Source organism: Spermophilus citellus (genome assembly GCF_964194105.1).
Source record: "Spermophilus citellus genome assembly, chromosome: 10".
In the NCBI taxonomy this organism is placed as follows: Eukaryota; Metazoa; Chordata; class Mammalia; order Rodentia; family Sciuridae; genus Spermophilus; species Spermophilus citellus.
Window position 1 is genome coordinate 25,280,345 of NC_138197.1, and position 23,981 is coordinate 25,304,325.

Genomic DNA, 23,981 nt, shown 5'->3' on the forward strand with positions numbered 1-23,981 from the left:
TCACTCATGCTAGTCAAGTGATACCACTGAGCTACATTTTCAGCCCTGGATTTCACTTTCAATCTGTGTTGTTTGTTGTCAACATGGGTTTGAGGATAGATATTGTTTTGAACTCATATTCAGTGTTCAGAAAACAGAAAATAATTGATATCTGTACTACAAACTAAAAAGTAGGAATACATATACAGTACTTTTGAGATGGATTTTTTGTAGGCAGGGCAGGTACTATGGATTGAATCCCAGGGGCACTCAACCATTGAGCCCCATCCCCAGCCCTATTTTGTAGTTTATTTAGAGACAGGGTCTCACTGAGTTGCTTAGTGCCTCACCATTGCTGAGGCTGGCTTTGAACTCACAATCTTTCTGTCTAGCCTCCCAAACCACTGGGATTACAGGTGTATGCCACTGCATCTGGACTTTTATTTTTCATTTCATTTTTTATGAAATGAAACCAGGGATTGAACCTAGGGGCACTCAACGACTGAGCCACATCCCCAGCCCTTTTTTTGAGACAAGACCTCCCTAGATTGTTTAGGACCTCACTAAGTTGCAGAGGCTGGCTTTGAACTCATAATTCTCCTGCCTCAGCTTCCCAAGCCTCTGGGAATTCAGGCGAACGCCACCATACCTGGCTCAATCTTCTTTTGATTGATTGAGAGAAAGGGATAGACTGAAAATGACCCTATGTTTTTTGCTTTGTTTGGTACTGGAATTGAACCGGCTGAGCCACATCCTCAGCCTTTTAATTTTTTTTTAAGTTGTTGAAGGACCTTTTATTTATTTATATGTGATGCTGAGACTAAAACTCAGTGCCTCATGCATGCTAGGCAAGTGCTCCACCACTGAGTCCCAGCCCCAGTCCCCCAGCCCTTTTTAAATTTTAATTTAGAGACAGGGTCTCACTGAGTTGCTTATGGCCTCGCCAAATTGCTAAGGCTGGATCCTCCTATCTCAGCCTCCCAAGCTACTTGGATTTTAGGCATGCGTGTTGCATTAACTTAGATATAGAATGGAAGAAAAGCAATCTATTAGGGGGTCAGTACACATGTAGGGAGGAGTTATGCATTCATTCAACGTTTATTGAGCATCTGCTATGTGTTAGGTACTCTTCAAAATGATGGATATATGATAGTGAACAAAAAAAAGGATCAAATATCTATTCTCGCAGAGCTCACATTCTAGTAGTGAGGGAAACAAAACAATAAGCACAAGCAAATAAGTATACATTATTTTAGCTGGGTACAATTGTATGTTTCTATAGTCCCAGCTACTTGGGAAGCAGAAAGATGGCTTGAGCCCTGGAGTTCTGGGCTAGATTGCTAAATGAATATTGGATCATAAGGGATTCTTCCAATTAGGGAAATAAATCAATGTTATGTAAGTGATGATATTTGAGTTGGCCTTGGTAGGAACTTTATGGGTGAAGATTTATGGAAAGGACTAACCCAGATCAAAAGAAGAATGTGAGCAAAAGCTGAAAAATGCATGCTATGTTCAGTAAATGTAGTCAGTAATTTATAATAGAGACAAGCAGGGTCCAATTGTGGCAGTCTTTGAATGCCACATTATTACCTGGACTTCATTCTGTATTCCATGGTATCTATGATTAGGAGTATGTAGAGAATTGTGCTTTAAAAAAAAAATCTTTTGAGCTGGTGCATTGGAGCCCACATGTAATACCAGTGACTGGAGAGGCTTAAAGACCCTGTCTCGGGCTGGGGATGTGGCTCAAGCGGTAGTGCACTCACCTGGCATGCGTGCGGCCCGGGTTCGATCCTCAGCACCACATACAAACAAAGATGTTGTGTCCGCCGAAAAACTAAAATAAATAAATAAATACTAAAATTCTCTCTCACTCTCTCTTAAAAAAAAAAAAAAAAAAAGACCCTGTCTCAAAAATGAAATGGATTGGGGATGGAGCTCACTGGCAGAGCTCCCCTGGGTTCAATCCCAGTACTGAAACAAGGAAAAAAATTGCCTTTTTGGAACTGGGGGTGTAGCTCCATTGTGGAACATTAGTCTATTATGTGTTTGATCCATAGCACTGAAAAAAGCACTTTTTGGGCTGAGCATGTAGCTCAGTGATAGAGCTTAGCAAGGCCTACCAAGTGTTAGCATACACAAGATCCTGGGTTACTAACAGAGAAAATTACAAGAGGGGTGGTGAGAAACAGGGTTGGGAGGAGAAGATGGCAAGTGCCATTTAGATATCCTTAGGACTTATACCAGTGAAGTCTCAGCCTTTCCATAGTTGTAACTGTTAAGTCTGGGATTAAACTGTCTTTCCTCTACTCCTCTTTCTGACTCTCCTGGAAAAAAAAAAAAAAAAAGAGAGAGACCATAATTGAGTTTTGAACTTACATGACTTAAGTCCATTTCCCACAACTCTCAAGAAGAGGAAGCAATGGGCTGGGACTGTAGCTCAGTGGCAGAGCTGTGTGAGGGACTGGGTTTGATCCTTAGCACCAAATACAAATAAGCAAATAAAATTATTTTTAAAAAAGAGGAGCTGGGGTTGTGGATCAGTGGTAGAGCACTTGCATAACATGTGTGAGGCACTGGATTCGATTCTTAGTACCACATAAAAATAAAAGTTCATCTACAACCATATATATATATATATATATATATATATATATATATATATATATATATAGGGGAGGGGAGGAAAGGAAACAGCTAAAATGTTCCTAAACAGCATATTCTTTTTTATTTTTTAATATATTTATTTATGTATGTATCTTTAGTTTTAAGTGGATACATTAGTTTGTTTTTATGTGGCGCGAAGGATCAAACCCAGTACCTCATGCATCGTATGCGAGCACTCCACCTCTAAGCCACCACTCCAGCCCCACATATTCATTTTGTAAAAGAAGCAATATCTGCTATCAGACAAACAGTAACATAACATTTAAATATATAATGCCCTGAGTGGAGAAATTGAACTCTAGGTCCTATCCTGGCTCTATGCTACCAGGTTATTGAAGGAGAAACTTTTTAAGAAGATATTTTTAAAAGTTTACTTACTTATTTATATGCGGTGCTGAGAATCGAACCCAGTGCCTCACACAGGCTAGACAAGAGCGCTACCACTGAACCACAATCCTAGCCCTGAGAAACTTCTTTTACTCTTCACATTCTTGAGACAAGCTTGTTAATTACACCATAGTAACAAGACATGATGGCTTTTTCCTGTAAACAATACCATGATTATGCATGGCATTTATGCAACATTCTTCATAAGAGCAAAGTTGTTGGACGAAAGTTTAAACCGGAGCCGGAGGCACGCGCACCTGTACTCCCCGTGACCTGGGAGGCTGAGGTAGGAAAATCGCGAGCTTCAGGCTAGCTCAGGAATTTAGCAAGGCCCCAGGTAATTTAGTGAGACCATTAATGCCCCCCGCCCTCCAACCACCACCAACACCACGAAATAAAAAGGACTGAGGCTGTAGCTCAATGTTTAAATGCCTTGGGTTCAATCCTCCGAACAACAATAGAAGCTTAAACCGATAGCTTCCAGAACTAGCGTTTTGTGACAGGGAATTGCTGTACCGGGGCGCTACATACTCCTGGCCTAGGGCTACGTGCAGAAGCCAAACTACATTTCCCGGCGACTTTGGCGCGGTGAGAGGCCAGACGGGATGAGCTGTGCTTCTGCGTGGGACCAGCCTTCTTATTGGTGCGCAATGCAAAGGGTCGTGTAAACTCGCGGGTGATTGGACGGATTCTTGAACGCTCAGTGGCTCCGCTGTTTTTGACTTTTGTTTTTCAGTTGAGTTCCCACGCGCCGGCTTAGTGTGTGGTGAGTCTGGGGGTTTCGGGTTTAGGAGGAAGAGGGTTTAGATAGGAGGCTTTGAGAAGAAGACCCAGTGAGGAAGAAGTTAACTGTGGAAGCAGTGCGGAAGGGAGGAATAGAATCCTGGAACCTGGGGATACTTAGACGAGCCGGGGGCCGGAAAAGCAGTTAGTATCTGCAAAGGAGAGACCCGCGGCTCGGCCGCCCTGGGAAGCTACGGCAGCGAGGGTCAAGGACGGGATGAAGTGAAAAAGGAATTTTGATTTGAACGTACCGGAAGTGGGTTCCGGTATTCCCTCACCCCAGGCTAGTCCAAATCTGTCTCCTCATTTGTAAAATAAGGAAAAGTAAAACTACCTAACAGAGTTGTGGTGGGTGTAAATAAAATAGTAAGTTTCGGGTTGGGGGGTGTAGTGTTAGAGTGCGCGAGACCCTGGTTGGATCCCCAGCACTGCAAATAATAATTAAGATACGTATACAAAAACTCCGGTGATTTTTTTTTTTTAATTTTAGTTGTAGTTGGACACAATACCTTTATTTTACTTATTTTTATGTGGCGCTGAGGATCGAACCCAGCGCCTTGCACGTGCTAGGCAAACAGTCTACCGCTGAGCCACAGCCCTCCAGTGTTTGTTTGGGTTTGTTTGTTTTTGTTGTTTGTTTTTAAGAATTTCAAGTTAATTTATTTTGCAGTTAGAACATTCTGGATGGAGAAAGTCAGAAAAGAATGAGGAGATAGTATTTAAAATGAATTTTCCAGGATGATCTTAAGTTTGAGGCTACCCTCCACAATTTAGTAAGACCCTAAGCAACTTAGTGTCTCAAAAAATAAAAAGGGATGGAAATGGAGCACAGTGGTAGACTACACCTGGGTTCAATCCCCTGTATCAAGTACAAAAAAAAAAAAAAAGGTTCAGAGGACCTGTACAGGGGTGGGTAGAACAGTTAAACTGTTGTAGTGGTCCTGGTAAGAATGTTTTGAGATTCTAATCAGGTGAAGTGGTGCACTTAGCAACTCTGGAGGCTGAGGCAGGAGGATCAAAAGGCCATCCTGGGCAATTTAGTGAGACCCTGTCTCAAAATAAAAAGAGGGTTGGGGTTTGGGCTCAGTGGTAGGCACTTGTCTACCACATGTGAGGCACTAGGTTCAATCCTTAGCACCATATAAAAATAAATAAAGGTACTGTGTCCATCTACAACTAAAAAAAAGTATTAAATAAATAGCCAGGATTGGTGGCAAGTTCAAAGCCAGCCTCAGCAAAAGCAAGACGCTAAGCAACTCAATGAGACCCTGTCAGTAAATAAAATACAAAATAGGGCTGGGGATGTGGCAAAAAACCCCTGGGTTCAGTACACAGCACTGGAATGAAAAAAAGAATATCTTGATGGTCTGACTTAGCATGATCATTGTAAAGATAAAATATACAAAATTTTCTTTTTTCTTTGTACACAGGGATTGAACCCAAGGGCACTTAACCACTGAGCCACATTCCCATCCTCCTTTTTTTTTTTTTTTTTTTTTTTTTTTTTGAGACAAGATTTCACTAAGTTGTTTAGGGCCTGGCTAAATTTCTGAGGCTGGCTTTGAACTTGTGATCCTCCTGCCTCAGCCTCTCCAGTTGCCCAGAAAAATATACAAAATTTTCATATGGTTCTATGGGAGGTTCAAGATAAGTAGTGATTATGTGAAGTAGCATGAACCTACAGTCCCAGGTACTGACAGGTACTTAGGAGAATTGCTTGAGCCCAAAAGTTTGTGATTGGTTTAAGCAACATAGCAAGACCCCTTCTCAAAAAAAAGAAAGAAAAATAATCAAGTGATGAATTTAAATTGCCAAACCCAGGTTGTTTGGAAATGCTGAATTAGTAACTAATGGGAAAGTCAGAAGGGGCATGATTGGGTGGAAAAGGTTTGGGAAATATGAGCTGAGTGATTTCTGCTTTTAGTTCTTTTTTTTAAGCTCTAATGGGAAATATAGGTGAAAATCTCCAGAACATAATTGAGAATTCAGATCAGGAGTTTGAAAGAGATGTCATTTATTCATATTCAACAGATAGTTGTGAATTATTTGCCAAGTCAGATTTATATATTTATTTTTCAGTCTGGGGATTGAACACAGGGACAGTCTAACTCTGAGCCACGTCCCCAGCCCTTGTTTAAAAATTTAAAAAAAAAAAAATATATAAGCTCTACTGGGAATTACATCCAGGACCTTGTATATGTTAGACAAGTGCTCTACTACTGAGCTACACCCACAGCCCTTTATTAATTTTACTTTGAGACAGGGTCTTACTGAGATGTTGAGGCTTGCCTTGAACTTGCAATCTTCCTTGGCCTCCAGAGTAGCTGGGATTATAGATATGAACCTGCGTCCTGGACCAAGTCAGATTTTAGATGATAGAGAAAAAAGCAGTAGGAATAATGATGTCCTTCAAGAAATGGATGGAGAAATGGTAAATAAAAAAAAAAAAAAACACTTAAAGACAGAACTATTTGAAGCAAGGGAGTAAAATCTTCAGTAATAGTAGGCTGCTTTGAGTTCTCATGTGTCAAACATGGTGCTCAACCCATTTATTTGCTGTTTCATTTAATCCTTACCCTACCTGTGACCTGCAGCTGAGGTTTAGAGATGATCATGTGCCTCCGATACATAACTAATAAGGGGCAAAGCTTTCACTCAAACCTAAGTCTGGGGTCTCGGTATATAGCTCTGTTGGTAGAGTGCTTGCTGCAAATGCACTAGGGCCCTGGATTCAATCACCAGCACCACAAAAACAACAACAACAAAAAAAAAAAAAACACTCTAAGTCTGATTTCAGGGCCCATCCTTGCAATAACAAAGCCATATTTTTAGAAAAGGTGTTCAGCGCTTTCAAATAAACAACTTCTTAGCAAGACCCTGTATTCAAAATAAAAAGGGCTGGGGTGGCTCGGTGATTAAGTGCCCCTGGGTTCTCTAGTACCAATAAATACATACATACATACAAAAGATATCTCCCATAATCCTACCATACCAATTCAATAACTTTTTATTTTCTGGATTTTTTGAGGGGTGGGGGTACCAGGGATTGAACATAGGGGCACTTGGCAGTGAGCCACATCCCCAGCCCTATCTTATATTTTATTTAGAGACAGGGTCTCACTGGGCTACTTAGCGCCTCGCTTTTCCTGAAGCTGGCTTTGAACTCGAGATCCTCTTGCCTCAGCCTGCCAAGCCACTGGGATTACAGGTAAGCACTACCATGCCTGGTTTTCCTGGATTATTTTTTGACAGGAGGCAAATCAACCCAATTTGGAGATGTTGGTGGAAAGAGATGTGTTTAAAGGAAATTAATTAATCATTTCTATTTATTTATTTTTTCATGGTACTAGAGATTGAATCCAGGGATGCTTTACCACTGAGCTATATTATAGCCCTTTTTTATTTTTTATTTTGAGATAGGGTCTCAGTAAAATGCTGAGGCTGGCTTTGAATTTGTAATCCTTCTGCCTCAGCCTCCCAAGCAGCTGGGAATACAGGTGTGTACCACTGTGCCTGATGGGGTTTTGTTTTTTGACTTGTACTTTAAAGAATCCCTAGAACTACTGTATTGAAAATACACTACAAGCCAGGCATAGTGGCATGTACCTGTAATCCCAGTAGTTTGAGAGACTGAGGCAGGAGTATCACAAGTTTGAAGACTGCCTCAACAATTTAGCAAAGCCCTAAGCAACTCAGTGAGACCCTGCCTCTAAATAAAAAATAAAAAGGGCTGGAAAAGTAGTTCACTGGTACAGCACTTACCTAGTATGTGTGAGGGCCTTGGTTTGATCCCCAGTGTCACCAGAAAAAAGAAAGAAAACTTTTCTGCATCTCCCTTATGTAATTTCAGAGAGAGGATTGTAGGGTTTTTGGTTTTTGTTTTCCACTACTGCCAGTAACATTGATAGTAAGGAGACTTTGTGTTTTGTTTCTTTTCCCCAGTACTGGGGATTGAATCCAGGGGCACTATACCTCTGAGCTACATCCTCGTCCCTTTTTATTTTGAGACAGGGTCTTCCTAAATTGCCCACACTAGCTTCAAGCTTGTCTTAGCCTCCTGAGTAGCGTGGATTACAGGTGTGTGCCTCCATGCCTGGCAAGGAGACTTTTCTTGCTATCTCCCAAATATTCAATATCATTTTGATTTTATTTGAAAATAATAATAAGGAAGAGTACTTTATGATACTTCAAAATGCATGAAATTTTAGGAGTTGGAATTACTTTAAAAAATACTACATTTAAAAGCATCACATTCTCTTTAGGAGGCAAATATAATGTTGGAGAGAGGACCAACCTCCATATCCTATAGTATTCTTAATGTCTTCTAATCATGAATTTTTTTGTATTTCATAGGTGTGAATAAGACAGCATGAACTTTACCCCGACACACAGCCCTGTCTGCAGAAAGTAAGATATTTACTTATTTTTGAATTGTTAAAATAAGAATTCAAGACTTCCATAGCCTTAATCCAAGGTAGTATAGGACCTAGAAGGTTTGGGAAATGTACTTCCTAAATTTCAGTTTGAGCTATATTATAGATCTCATTTCACTATTTTGTTCAGAATTTAGATTTAAAACCCTTTTATCTGGTAATACCAGGACTCATTTAGTGTGAAAGAGCTAGGCACATTGCTAGTAGATCCTGGATGACAGGGAACAACCAGTATATAAACATGGAACTTCTAATTCTGGTTCTGCTACCAATTTGCTATATGCCACATCATTGTCATCTTGGTGTGATAGCTCCCATCTGCTGAATCTCAGGAGTACCTTTTAGTTCAATTAACCTATTTCCGGGAGTTGTTATTAGGCAACCACCTTTGAAGATATGAAACATTAAATAAAATAGTATTTCTGTTTCAAGCCCCCCAACTTCTTTTGTGGTGTTACTGTGGATCTAACTCAAGGCCTTGTGCTTACCAAATATATGCTGTGTCTGCCATTGAGCTATAACTCCAGCCCCCTAAAACTTCAGTGGTTGAGAAGATATTAGGTATTTTGTTCATGAAGTTGAGTGTTTTTTGTTTGTTTTTTTGTTAAGAAGGATTGAATCCAGAGACTCAGGTGCATGTCTTTACCACTAAGCTACACTTACACCCCCAGCCAAGAATAAATGTCAATGTCTACTGTATGTGCTTACTTACTTAGATGTGAACATGTATATTAACAACATTTCATTAACTATATAACTGTAGGCTTCTGGTATAAAGTTTATTCACTCTGATGTGCACTTTGTTTTGTTGTAAATTACAGACAATCAAATTGGATTGATTTTTCAAATGAGTGTTTTTCTTCTGTACCATTTGTTTTCTGGCTTTCATTGTATAGCTTAAGTCTCTTGTTTGCTAAAAACAAATAAACAAAAACTTCCTGGACATTCATATTATCTAGTCCTAATCTGCACAATTCAAGTCTCAGATGCTAGTTTAGTTATTTTTTGTGAGTGGTTTTTTGGTTTTTGGTTTTTGGTTTTATGTTTTGGTGCCGCTGATTGAACCCTGGGATGCTTAACTACAAAGCCGCATCAGCCCTTTTTCTTTTTTATTTTGAAACAGTCTCACTAAGTTGCTTAGGGTTTTGCTAAGTTGCTGAGACTGGTCTCAAACTTGAGATCCTCCTGCCTCATCCTCCCAAGCTGTTGGGATTACAAGCAAGTACCACTACACCTGGCTCAGGCTCAGGCTAGAGTTTAGGATCTATGTGGTTGTTCCTGTTGCTGTATGTCTTCATGAATCTTTTGGTGGGCAGTGGTACTGGAATTGAATGCCAGGGTGCTGTACAACTGACCTACATCCCAGTCTCTTTTTATTTTTATTTGAGACAGGGGTCTCACTGAGTTGCTTAGGGCTTTGCCAAGTTGGTGAGGCTGACCTCAAATTTGTGATCCTCCTACCTCAGCCTCCTGAGTCTCTGAGATTACAGGGATGTACCATCGTGTCCAAATATCTTGATAAATTTCTAATTGTTACTAGGTGGTCTTTTTTTTTTTTTTTTTTTTTTTTTTTTTTTTTTTTTTTTTGGTACCAAGGATTGAACTCAGGGCTGCTTAACCACTGAATCTATATCCCCAGACCGCTTTATTCTTTATTTTTGAAACAGGCCCTTGTTAAGTTGCTCAGGGCCTCTATAAGTTGTTGAGGCTGGTTTTGAACTTGCAGTCCTCATGCCTCAGCTTCCCAAGCCACTGGGATTATAGGCATGCACCACTGCACCTGGTCATTAGGTGTTTTTCTAATTTTATGTTCCATTTTTTAAGTGATTTTTTTATAAATATATATATATTTAGTTGTCAGTGGATCTTTTATTTTTTTATATGTGGTGCTGAGGATCGAACCCAGGGCCTCACACATGCCAGGCAAGCTCTGTACCACTGAGCCATAACCCCAGCCCTCTTTATAGTCTTTAATATCTTTTGAATTTAGCTTTAAACCATTGACACTTAGAAGACATTTATAAGTTTATTCACTAACCACTTTCAATATATATAAAAACCTTAATTGTAAGCACTTTTAGAACACAAGTCCCCTTTTATTTAAACATTATAAGACTTTATAAATGTTTAGAGAATTTAACAAATACATCCTTTCTAATTTCATAGACCAAAAATTGCCTCCAAATACAGTGTTGCTTCTGGCATCAATGGTCCCACCAGGAGGAGTAGAATGGCCGATTCAGTGGAGTCTACTCCCTTGCCTTCAATCAGAGATCGTCTGGCTGTCCTGTGCCCTTCTCAGGAGCTTCTGGAATATTATCAAAAGAAGATGGCTGACTGTGATGAAGAAAATGAGGACCTATTGAAGAAGCTGGAGTTCTACAAAGAAGCCTGTGAAGGACAGGTAAAAAAGAGAGAGAGAGATAATGTCTTCATGTGGTGGTGCAGAACTGTACCTAGTTACTTGGATGACTGAGGTGGGAGGGTGGCTGGAGCCTTTCCATTTGACTACTCTGACTACTCTAACTTTTTTGTTCATTCTATAGCTGCTGGTGCTTTTTTTTTTTTTTTAAGTGCTTGGGGAACCTTGTGCCCTCCATAGTTTTCTTAACTTTTCAGTTTTCTAAGTGCTGCATATCAGCTTCTGACATGTCCTTCTCTTCTAACCTAAATCTTGTCATGCATTATTTCCATAGTAACTGTACCACCTACAATTGTGCGATTATTCTTTTGCTCCACCTGCATAGTGAAACCCAACTGCACCTTAATCCATTTCTCTGCAACCTATTCTCCTGGTGCAGGATTTCTCAACTTTGGCATTACTGACATCTGCCCTGGATATTTCTTTGTCCTGGGGGAGGCTATTCTTTGTCCAGTAGGATATTTAGTGTGTTCCCTGGCTTCTATCCACTAGATATCAGTAGCATAATTTCCTTAGTTGTGACAATCAAGAATGTCTATAGCTACATGTGGTGGTACATGCCTGTGACCCCAGCAACTTGCAAGGATGAGGCCAGAGGATTGCGAGTTTGAGACCAGCCTGGGTAACTTAGCAAAAGCTGTCTCAAAATAAAAAAGGACAACTGGGCACATGCCTGTAATCCCAGCAGCTTGGGAGACTAAGGCAGGAGGATTGTGTTTTTTTTTGTTTTGTTTTGTTTTTAAAGAGAGAGTGAGAGAGGAGAGAGAGAGAGAATTTTTAATATTTATTTTTTAGTTCTCGGTGGACACAACATCTTTGTTGGTATGTGGTGCTGAGGATCGAACCCGGGCCGCATGCATGTCAGGCGAGCGCGCTACCGCTTGAGCCACATCCCCAGCCCGGCAGGAGGATTGTTGAATTCAAAGCCAGCCTCAGCAATTTAGTGAGGCCCTAAGCAACTTAGTGAGACCCTGTCTCTAAATAAAATATTTAAAAGGGCTGGGAATGTGGCTCTGTGATTAAAGTGCCCCTGGATTCAATCCTTAGTACCAAATAATAATAATAAAATTATAAAAAGGGTTAGGGATGTAGCACAGTGGTAAAATGTTTGCCTAGCATGTGTGAGGCCCTGAGTTCAATCCCAAAGTACTGTAGGGAAAGGAAAAAAAGGATGTCTCCAGACATTGCCAAATATTTCTGGGGCAGGGGTTGGGGAGTGGAGGTAAAGGTATATGTGCAGAATCCCTCCTGATTGAGAACCATTGTTCTAGAAAGGTCACTAAGCATTACAGAATGAGTTGATGGTAAACAAATTCAGCTGTACCTCAATCATCATACAGAAGTTTTCTTACTCATCTCTCTCTTTCTCCTCTCCCTCACATCTGTGCCATACCTTTACTACTCTCCTGTAGCCCACAACTTGTCTTAGCCTTCTTCCCCCAACAGGTAATTTACTTTCTAGTTCCTGGAGGAATACTAATTTTCATACATGAACTACCTTCTTGCCCGTCTACATAGCTAAAGACATCTAATTCTGTCTTGCCTTTTCTGTTGTTGCAGTGCTGGGGATTAAGTTCAGGACCTCACATATGCTGGGCAACTGCTCTAACCACTGAACCATATCCCTAACCCCATGTCTTATTCTTCAGGAATAAGCATCTTTACCTATTCAAGTTTGCTTAACATGAACTTTTTCTCCTCAGTATATAAACATACTCAAGTCTTTCCCAACCCAAAAGGGGGGAAAAAAAAGCCCTTCTTGACTTGTGCTTTCCCCTCTGGCTACTCTTTTTATCTAGATGGCTGTCTTTTCCCAACAACACTTAGAGTATTTTCACTTTTCCTCTCAGTGACTCCTTCACTGCATCTTCATCTCTGTCCTCACAAGTCCACTCAAATTTTTCTTTCTGTGTTCTCCAGCTACCTATTTGCCAAACTCTTCTCTTTTTGACTTTGCAATATTTGTCATTATTGACCTATCCTTTCCTAAAATTCCCTTCCTGTCTTGATTTCTGTCATTTTTTCCTTCTTGGTTGCTACCTAGCCTCTCTGATCAGGTTTTTTGTTTTGCTTTGCTTTGTTTTTTTTTTTTTTCCAGTCTCTATCAACAACTCCTCTTCCTTAGTCTTAAATGTCAAATTTCCTACTATATGTGATCCTATTTAATCCATGCATTATGCTACTATAGTGATGATACCCAGATAACTAACCTAACTCAATTTTCTCCTGAGCCCAAGTGAAAATATCCATATCTGAACTGACTTTCCTTTATCTATACTACCCGTTCCCCATACATATATACCATATATTTCCCCTCTCTCCATACCTTATCCCTTAACTTTTTCTTCATTTTGATTCTTAGTAAATGGTTTCATTGCCTACAGTTCTGCTCAGCCCCACTTGATCAAGTTCTGTGAATTCTGCTTCTAAAATATTACTTAATCGATTCCCACATCTCCATCACTATTGCCAGAATAGTAGTTCAGACCCTCATAGTTCAATTGAGCTATATATTATAATATTCTTGGCAGTATCTCAGCCTCTCCAACCTGCACCATGCTTTTCACTCTAACAGTGTGAAATACTATAGTTATCCAAACATGTGAGACTTTTTTGGTGTGTGTGGGAGGGGCACATAACTGTCACATAATGCTAGATTTTTTTTTAATAGTCAGAATTGAGCCAAATGCCATAAGCAGGCCACAGTATGACTTAGGGTTGGGTGTGTGCTCCATGGGGGTGGTGAGCATTTTTTGTTTCCTCCCTTGCATGGTTATATCTAGCATGCCCTGACAGATCAACCATGTCCTCAGTTTTGGAAGAGCTACAGGAAGTTACAGAAGAGATGACTATGTTGTGGGAAAAGGTTAGAGAAACATGATGCCTTAAGAGCTGGAAAATACAAGACAGACAGAATCAAGAACATGATGCAGTAGAAATCACAGAAAAAGCAAAATGTCTTTTTTTTTTTTTTTTTGGCCATGGGTGGGGGGCGTTGAATCCAGGTGTCCTTTACCACTGATCTATATCCCAGGTCTTTGTATTTTTTATTTTGAAACAGGGTCTCACTAAGTTGCTTAGGGCCTCACTAAGTTGCTGAGGCTAGTCTTGAACTTGGGATCCTCTTGCCTCAGTCTCCTGAGTCACTAGGATCACAGATGTGTGTCACTATACCTAGCTAGCAGAATTCCTTGGCAAGGAAAAGTCAACCATGGTTGCTTCCATTATAACAGGACGTATAGTGAAGATCAGTTACTTGTGAATGGGATCAGGCAGATATGTTTCTGAAAATCTACATTACCATAACTGAAGCAAATCTGCACTGAGAATGAGCTGATATATTTCACAGAGAGATCATTTGATCTTTTGGTAAACAGTCTAAATGGGATCCGACCCGCCCGCCCGCCAGCGTGGTAGGCAGACACCCGGCCTGGAGACCAGAGGGGGCCCATCCGCCCATCTGCCCGCCCAGCAGGCAGAAGACCCAACCCGGAGGAGGGGCCCAGCAGCCCGTCCGTCCGACCAGGAGGAGGGGCTGGCGTGGGGCATGGGGGTGCAGACCGGAGGAGGCACAAAACGCGGAAGCTTGGCTTGCAGGACACCAGACTGAGCTCTGGACAAACATAAGGTCTCTCCAACACCCCCCACCTCATCAAACACGTGAGAAAAACAGATGGAACTCATCTTGGAAAATCCCACCAACCCTTAAAACCCATCAACCGGTGGGCGTGGCTACCAGCTCAGTTCTGCAATGGATCAGGCACCTGGTTTCCATCTCAGAGACTAAAAGTAGAGAGGCTACAGGTGGAAGCTCAAGTCCTCTCACACTGGCTACCTCCACCACCCTCAACGCAGAGACTCAAGCTAGGAATAGGCAACACCACCTACTGGAAGAAAAAAAAATAAGAGTTCTGAAAGACTTATTTTTTAAATTTTTTTTCTTTTTCCCTCTCTCTTTTTTCTCTTTCTTTCCTTGTTATTTTTTTTCTTTCCTTCTTACTCCCTCTATCCCACTTTCAACCCCCTAAATTTTACTAACTATAAGTAGGTATCTAAATACAGATAGGAGTTTGAATCTATACATTCCTCTATAAATTACCCGTCTATTGGTTAGAGCTCTCCAAAGTTGCTAAGTTGGATTAACCCCATACCCTCACTCTTTTCCCCCTAAACATAGCATCCTACACCTGAAATTCAGTTTTCTTCATGCTACCAGAAATGGTATGCCTTTTATAAAACTAATGACTATATTTTTTAAATGATAATTGAAGCCAACATAGGTAGACATAGAGGCTATCTATAATTGTATTAATAATGAAAACTTGTGCTTAGATGATGTACTATTGATATTGGGAACTGTTAACATTGTCTTTTCTCCACAAAAGAGAGACTTTGGAACTATACAAAAGCAATATAAATATATAGGGGGAAAATCAATAACACAACAGTTTCACAAAGCTGGAAAGAAACGTGAGCAGTATAAAAAGATAAGAGAAGAAAGGACCAAAAACAATGCAGGTCAATTCAACATTAGAAGAGGTAATATCTGCAGCAGATGGAATGTCAGATAAAGAGTTCAGGATATACATGCTACAGATGATCTGGAGTCTCAAGGAAGACCTTAGACATCAAAATTAGACAATGAAAGATCACTTTGACAATGAATTACATAAACAAATCCAAGAAGCAAAAGATCGACTCTACAGGGAGATAGAGGATATATTAAAAAAAAACAACCAGAAATTCTGGAAATGAAGGAAACAATAAACCAAATTAAAAACTCAAATGAGAGTATTACCAGCAGAGTAGAACACTTAGAAGATAGAACATCAGACAACGAAGACAAAGTATTTCAACTTGAAAAGAGCATAGACAGCTCAGTGAGACTGTTAAGAAACCATGAGCAGAACATCCAAGACATATGGGATAACATAAAGAGACCAAACTTAAGAGTCATTGGGATACAGGAAGGTATAGAGGTCCAAACCAAAGGAATGAGCAATCTGTTCAATGAAATAATACTAGAAAACTTCCCAGACTTGAAGAATGAAACAGAATCCCAAATCCTAGAAGCCTACAGGATGCTGAATGTGCAAAATCACAAGAGATCCACACTAAGACACATTATAATGAAGATGCCTAACATAGAGAATAAGGAGAGAATTTTAAAAGCTACAAGAGAAAGGAAGCAGATTACATTTAGGGGTAAACCAATCAGGTTAATGGCTGATCTCTCAACACAGACTCTGAAAGCTAGAAGATCCTGGAACAACATATTTCAAACGCTGAAAGAAAATGGATTCCAACCAAGAATCGTGTATCCAGCGAAATAAAGCTTCACGATTGAAGATGAAGTTAAAACCTTCCACGATAAACAAAAGTTCAAAGAATTTGCAGCTAGAAATCCGGCGCTTCAAAACATCCTTGGCAAAACATTGCATGAAGAAGAAATGAAAAATAACAATGAAAACCAACAGTGGGAGGTAAGTACAGTAAAGGAAAAACTAACCAAAGAGGAAAAACAAATGTTAAGTAGCAAAGACAAACAAATATGGATGGAAGTACAAACCATATCTCAATAGTAACCCTAAATGTTAATGGCTTAAACTCACCAGTCAAGAGACATAGGCTAGTAGAATAGATAAAAAAAAAAAAGATCCAACAATATGCTGCCTACAGGAGACTCATCTGTTAGGAAAAGACATACATAGACTGAAGGTGAAGGGTTGGGGAAAATCATACCACTCACATGGGCCTCGGAAGCAAGCAGTAGTGTCCATACTCATACCAAATAAAATAGACATCAAGCCAAAGTTAATCAAAAGGGATAAAGAAGGACACTACATACTGCTCAAGGGAACCATACACCAACAAGACATAACAATCATTAATATATATGCACCAAACAGTGGTGCAACTATGTTCATCTAACAAACTCTTCTCAAGTTCAAGAGTCAAATAAACCACAATACAATAATTATGGACAAATCTTCCAAACAAAAGTTGAATAAAGAAACTATAAAAATCAATAATACAATTAATAACTTAGACTTAATTGACATATGTAGAATATACCACCCAACATCAAGCAGTTACACTTTTTTCTCAGCAGCACATGGATCCTTCTCAAAAATTGACCATATATTATGTCACAGGGCAACTCTTAGAAATTATAAAGGAGTAGAGATAATACCATGCATCTTATCTGATCATAATGGAATGAAACTGAAAATCAACGATAAAAGAAGGAAGGAAAATCCCTATATCACTTAAAGAATGAACAATATGTTACTGAATGATCAATGGGTTACAGAAGACATCAAGGAGGAAATTAAAAAATTCTTAGAGATAAATGAAAACAGACACGACATATCAGAATCTATGGGACACAATGAAAGCAGTTCTAAGAGGAAAATTCATTGCTTGGAGTTCGTTCCTCAAAAAAAGAAAAAAACAACAACAAATAAATGATCTCACACTTCATCTCAAAACCCTAAAAAAAGAAGAGCAAAACAACAGCAAAAGTAGTAGAAGGCAAGAAATAATTAAAATCAGAGATGAAATCGAAACAGTAGACAAAATTGACAAAACTAAAAGTTGGTTCTTTGAAAAAATAAATAAGATCGACAGACCCTTAGCCATGCTAAAGAAGAGAAGGAGAGAACTCAAATTACTAGCATATGGGATGAAAAAGGCAATATCACAACAGATACTACAGAAATACAGAAGATAATGAAACCTTATACTCCAATAAAATAGAATATAGTGAAGACATCGATAAATTTCTTAAGTCATATGATCTGCCCAGATTGAGTCAGGAGGATATACACAACTTAAACAGACCAATATCAATTGAGGAAATAGAAGAAGCCATCAAAAGACTACCAACCAAGAAAAGCCCAGGACTGGATGTGTATACAGCAGAGTTTTACAAAACCTTTAAAGAAGAACTAATACCAATACTTTTCAAGCTTTTTCAGGAAATTGAAAAAGAAGGAGCACTTCCATATTCATTCTACGAGGCCAACATCACCCTGATTATTAAACCAGACAAAGACACTTCAAAGAAAGAAAACCACAGACCAATATCTCTAATGAACTTAGATGCAAAAATCCTCAATAAAATTCTGGCAAATCAGATACAAAAGCATATTAAAAAGATTGTGCATCATGATCAAGTAGGATTCATCCCTGGTATGCAAGTCTGGTTCAATATACAGAAATCAATAAATGTTATTCACCACATCAATAGACTTAAAGATAAGAACCATATGATCATCTTGATAGATGCAGAAAAAGCATTTGACAAAGTATCGCATCCCTTTATGTTCAAAACGCTAGAAAAACTAGGGATAATGGGAACATACCTCAACATTGTAAAAGCTGTTTATGCTAAGCCTCAAGCTAGTAGCATCATTCTAAACGGAGAAAAATTGAAGGCATTCCCTCTAAAATCTGGAACAAGACAGGGATGCCCTCTCTCACCACTTCTAATCAACATAGTTCTCGAAACACTGGCCAGAGCAATTAGACAAAAGAAATTAAAGGCATAAAGATAGGAAAAGAAGAACTTAAATTAGCACTATTTGCGGATGACATGATCCTATACCTAGCAGACCCAAAAGGTTCTACCAAGAAACTTCTAGAGCTAGTAAATGAATTTAGCAAAGTGGCAGGATATAAAATCAACACACATAAATCAAAGTTGTTCCTATATATCAGTGACAAATCCTCTGAAATGGAAATGAGAACAACCACCCCATTCACAATATCCTCAAAAAAAAAAACTACTTGGGAATTAACCTAACAAAAGAGGTGAAAGAACTCTACAAAGAAAACTACAAAACACCAAAGAGAGAAATAGAAGAAGACCTTAGAAGATGGAAAGATATACCTTGTTCATGGATAGGCAGAACTAACATCATTAAAATGGCCATATTACCAAAAGTACTCTATAGGTTTAAAGCAATGCCAATCAAAATCCCAACGGCATTCCTAGATTAGCAAAAGCAATTCTAAGCAGGAAGAGTGAAACTGGCGGTATAGCGATACCAGATTTTAAACTATACTACAGAGCAATAGTAACAAAAACAACATAGTACTAAAACGGGTAGGTAGACCAATGGTACAGAATAGAGGACACAGACCAATCCACAAAATTACAACTACCTTATATTAGACAAAGGTCCTAAAAGCATGCAATGGAGAAAGGATAGCATCTTCAACAAATGGTGCTGGGAGAGCTGGAAATCCATATGCAACAAAATGAAACTGAATCCCTTTCTCTCACCATGCACAAAAGTTAACTCAAAATGGATCAAGGAGCTTGATATCAAACCAGAGACTCTGCGTCTGATAGAAGAAAAAGTTGGCTCTAATCTCCATCTCATGGGGTCGGGCTCCAAATTTCTTAATAAGACATCTATAGCACAAGAGTTAAAATCAAGAATCAAGGGGCTGGGGATGTGGCTCATCCTGTAGTGCGCTCTCGCCTGGCATGCGTGTGGCCCAGGTTCGATCCTCAGCACCACATACAAAGATGTTGTGTCTGCCGAAAACTAAAAAATAAATATTAAAAAAATTCTCCCTCTCTCTCTCTCTCTTAAAAAGAAAGAAAAAAAAAGAATCAACAAATGGGACATACTTAAACTAAAAAGCTTTCTCTCAGCAGGAGAAACAATAAGAGAGGTAAATAGGGAGCCTACATCCTGGGAACAAATATTTACCCCTCACACTTCAGATAGACCTCTAATCTCCAGAGTATACAAAGAACTCAAAAAATTAAACAACAAGAAAACAAATAACCCAATCAACAAATGGGCCAAGGATCTGAACAGACACTTCTCAGAGGAGGATATACAATCAATCAACAAATATACCAAAAAATGCTCACTATCTCTAGCAATCAGAGAAATGCAAATTAAAACCACTCTAAGATACCATCTCACTCCAGTAAGAATGGCAGCCATTATGAAGTCAAACAATAATAAGTACTGGCGAGGATGTGGGGAAAAGGGTACACTTGTGCATTTCCAATTCTTTGGAAAGCTGGGAATGGAACCATCTTTTGACCAGCTATTCCCCTTTTCAGACTATACCCAAAAGACCTTAAAAGAGCATACTACAGGGACACAGCTACATCAGTGTTCATAGCAGCACAATTCACAATAGCTAGACTGTGGAATCAAACCAGGTGCCCTTCAATAGATGAATGGATAAAAAAAAATGTGGCATTTATACACAATGGAATATTACTCAGCACTAAAAAATAACAAAATCAAGACATTTGCAGGGAAATGGATGGCATTAGAGCAGATTATGCTGAGTGAGCTAGCCAATCCCTAAGGAGCAAATGCCGAATGTCTTCTTTGATATAAGGGGGGCGACTCAAAAAAGAGCAGGGAGGAAGAGCATGAGAAGAAGATTACCATTAAATAGGGCCGAGAGGTGCGTGGGAATGGGGGAGAGAAGGGGAATCGCAAGGAAGATGGAAGGAGACCCTCATTGTTATGCAAAATTACATATAAGATGGTGTGAGGGGGAAGAAAAAAGAGAGAAAAGTGTCACAGTAGAGTGGGTAGAGAGAGGTGATGAGAGTGGAGGGGAAGGGAGGGGGACAGGAAGGGTAGCAGAATACAGTAGACACTAGTATGGCTGTATGTATAAATGTGGCTGTATAACCAATGTGATACTGCAATCTGTACACATGAAAAAATAAGAATTCACACCCCATTTGAATCAAATGTATAATATGTCAAGATCATTGTAATGTTTTGAGCAACTAATTTAAAAAATTGAAAAAAAAAAAGAGTCTAAATGGGAGCTGGTATGGTGGCACATATCTGTAATCCTGCAAATTCAAAGCCAGCCTCAGCAATTTGGACCAGGGATGTAACTCAGTGGTTGAGAACTTCTGGGTTCACTCTCTAGTACCAAGAAAAACTTTAAAAAGAGTCTAAATGGGAAAAGTTAGTCCATGATTGTAAGCAACCTCTTGAAATCCATTTCTCTGTAGGGCAAGACTTGATATAGTTTTTGTTGTTTTGTTACTGGGGATTGATCTCAGGGGCACTTTACCACTAAACTGTATCTCCAGACCTATTTATTTATTTGGTACTGGAGTTTGAACCCAGGGTGCTTAACCATTGAGCCACATCCCCAACCCCCCCTTTTTTTTAATGTTTATTTTATTTTTTATTTTTTTGGTTTTTGTAATTGTAGATGGACAGAATGCCTTTATTTTATTTATTTTTATGTGGTGCTAAGGATTGAACCCAGTACCTCACACATGGTAGGCAGGCACTTTGCCACTGAGCTACAGCCCCAGCCCCAACTCTCGTTTTGAAAAATTTGAGACAGATTCTTGCTTTTCTGAGGCTGGTCTTAAACTTGGGATCCTCCTGCCTCAGCCTCACTAGTTGCTGGGGATTACGCCCAGCTGATGTAGTTATCATGTAGAAACAAAACATACACAAAATACTTGGTAGGACTTCCTGCCTCATTTTGAAGACAGTAAAAAAAAACCCTCCTGTGAAACTGATGCAGACCCTAAAGAGAGATTGATGAGTGTTCTAAAGAACTATGAATAGCCCCAAAAGAGAGATTAATGAGTGTTCTAAAGAAAATTTATGAAGACAGAGGTAATGATATGGAATCATTAATAAAGCATAGGCAGAATCAAGACAAAAGCATGTCAAGAGAGACATTGACACTTTAAGGACTGGGGTTTAGCTCAGTGGTAGGATGCATTCTTTTTTTTTTTTTTTTGATTTTTTAATATTTATTTATTTTTTTTAGTTCTCGGCAGACACAACATCTTTGTTGGTATGTGGTGCTGAGGATCGAACCCGGGCCGCACGCATTCCAGGCGAGCACGCTACCGCTTGAGCCACATCCCCAGCCCAGGATGCATTCTTTGTGTATAGTAGGCCCTGGGTTTGATCCCCATCATTGAAAAAAAAAAAAGAATTGTAACATTTTAAGTTCTTTTTGGAACATTTCTACTATGGAAATGTAGGTAAGCTATACAGATCAATTTGATAACTATTCATGTAGCCTTCTTCTAAGTAAAAGAACAAATTCTCTATTTCCTACTAGAAGATTTATATAAATAAAATATGCTTAGGACTGGGGATATTCTTAAATGGTAGAGAATTAGTATGCATAAGGCCCTGAGTTCAATTCCCCAGCACTGTAAAAATAAATAAATATATTTATTAAACACTGTCTCATAAGATGGTTTTGTTAGTACCTGATCTTTTTTGTTGCTGTTAAAGAAACAGAAATCCATTTGGTAAGTTTTACCAGAGATCATCATGACTTGGAAAAGCAATAATCAAAAAGCAAAAATAATTAATATATTGCTGGGCATGGTGGCACATGCCTGTATTTCACTGGCTTGGGATGCTGAGACAGGAGGATCACAAGTTCAAAGCCAGCTTCAGCAACTGAATGAGGCCCTAAAGCAACTTATTGAGATCCAGTCTTGTAATAAAAAAACAATAAAAAGGGCTGGGGATGTGGCTAAGTGGTTAAGCACCCCTGGGTTCAACTCCCAGTGCCAAAAAAAAAAAAAAGTATTTGCTTGCCTTTTAAGTTACTGATAGAAACTCCTACCAATCAATGTAAGAATAAGTAAAACCTGAATTTTTGCATAAAATGCAAATTTATACCTGTGCTTTAAGATATAGAGTTTAATCTATTTTCTATAAATAGCTTAAATGATGTACTTACCATGCACTAATTGTCCAATTACAAATATTTTCTCTAGATTTAAATGTATTTATTTAAGAATGTATAATTGGCTAAAATTTTGCCAAGAATAAATATGTTTGTATAGTACCATTTACTCATTAAGGTTTTTTTGTTTTTGTTTTGGCACCAGTGACTGAACCCAGGGGTGCTTAGCTATTGAGCCACATCCCCAACCCTTTTTATTTTTTATTTTGAGACAGGGTCTTACTGAGTTGCTTAGGGTCTTGCCAAATTGCTGAGGTTGGCCTTGAACTTACAATCCTCTTGCCCCAGCCTCCCATTGCTGGGATTGCAGGCATGTGGCAGCATGCCCAGCTCCATTTGGTATGTTTTACCAGAGATCATCATGACTTGGAAAAGCAATAATCAAAAAGCAAAAATAATTAATTTGAAAATCCATCTATTCTGTGTTCAATAAAATTAGATTTTTATTCAAAAAGAACCATCTTAAGTGAGCTGTGGTAGTGATGTCTATAATCCTAGTGACTCAGGAAGCTAAGACAGGAGGATCACAAGTTCAAAACCAGCCCCCAAGTTAGCAAGAACTTTAGTAACTTAGTTCTAAAACAAAATTGCTGATGTTGTAGCTCAGTGGTAAAGTAACCCTGGGTTCAGTCCCCAGTACCAAAAAAAAAAAAAAAAAAGTAATAACTTCTTTTAGACCCAATATCTTTCTGATTACCTTATTATTTGTTGTTTTCTTTCCTTTTTGCAGCATAGACTTGAATGGGATTTACAGCAGAAGGATGAAGAGATTGCTGAATTGCAGAAAGCTCTGAGTGATATGCAGGTCTGTCTCTTCCAAGAACGGGAACATGTTTTACGCCTGTACTCTGAAAATGACCGACTAAGAATCAGGTACCAAGTAGCTTAAGGGGAATTGTTGGAGTTGTAACTCTAAATTACATTTAAAATGATAAATGTATCTGCAATTATTCTCTTAGGTTATATTCCTTAGGAAACAAACTGAGATGGAGATTTGCCTGCAGACCAGTTATTGGGGAAATTCTCAGGAGTAATATCTCTTAGCAGATATTTTGACATATACTATCTATGAGAGAATTTGAACTGTGATATATTGATAAAAAAGCCATCCCAACAGGGAGCTCTAAGGCTAGGGTGGCCTTTCAGAGGCAGAGGATTCAGACTTTTATGTCTCCCTATTGACCAGTCATTGAATGCAGGTTGCCTTAAGGAGAGAGAATAAACTTGGGAGAAGCAGCCCCCTTCTCCCAAGCACAGTTCTTGAGAAGGAGTTGGCTCCTGGGAGATGGTTATCGTGATTCTAAAAGGTACATTTAAGCAGTGTACTATGGCATCTTCTACAGTGTACTTCTCTCCTCCCCACCCCCGATAAAATTTACCATTTCAAGCAGGGCATGGTGGCACACACCTGTTATGATCCTAGTGGCTGGGGAGGCTGAGACAGAAGAATCACAAGTTCAAAGCCAGTCTTAGCAACTTAGCAATTCTTCAAGACCCTGCTTTCAGTGCTTATGGGTATATATCCAGAAATGGCATTACAGAATTATTTGGTAATTCTGTTTTACATT

The 23,981-nt window shown here is 39.1% G+C and overlaps 1 protein-coding gene across 5 annotated transcripts in view; it reads left to right on the top strand.

The window, feature by feature from the left end:
• CCDC77 (coiled-coil domain containing 77) overlaps window positions 1–23,981 on the top strand; it is a 51,324-nt gene that overhangs the window by 9,509 nt on the left and 17,834 nt on the right. For 2 of the 5 annotated variants that reach the window (XM_081309803.1, XM_081309800.1), the window contains exons 1-5: window positions 3,661–3,802; window positions 6,927–7,027; window positions 8,173–8,226; window positions 10,419–10,656; window positions 23,144–23,286. In XM_081309803.1, the coding sequence (XP_081165929.1) occupies window positions 8,189–8,226; window positions 10,419–10,656; window positions 23,144–23,286 (419 nt within the window). In that variant the 5' untranslated portion in view covers window positions 3,661–3,802; window positions 6,927–7,027; window positions 8,173–8,188. Of the gene's footprint in view, window positions 1–3,660; window positions 3,803–6,926; window positions 7,028–8,172; window positions 8,227–10,418; window positions 10,657–23,143; window positions 23,287–23,981 lie in introns of those variants that run through there. The other 3 variants (XM_081309802.1, XM_081309801.1, XM_081309804.1) reach the window with 3 other exon arrangements.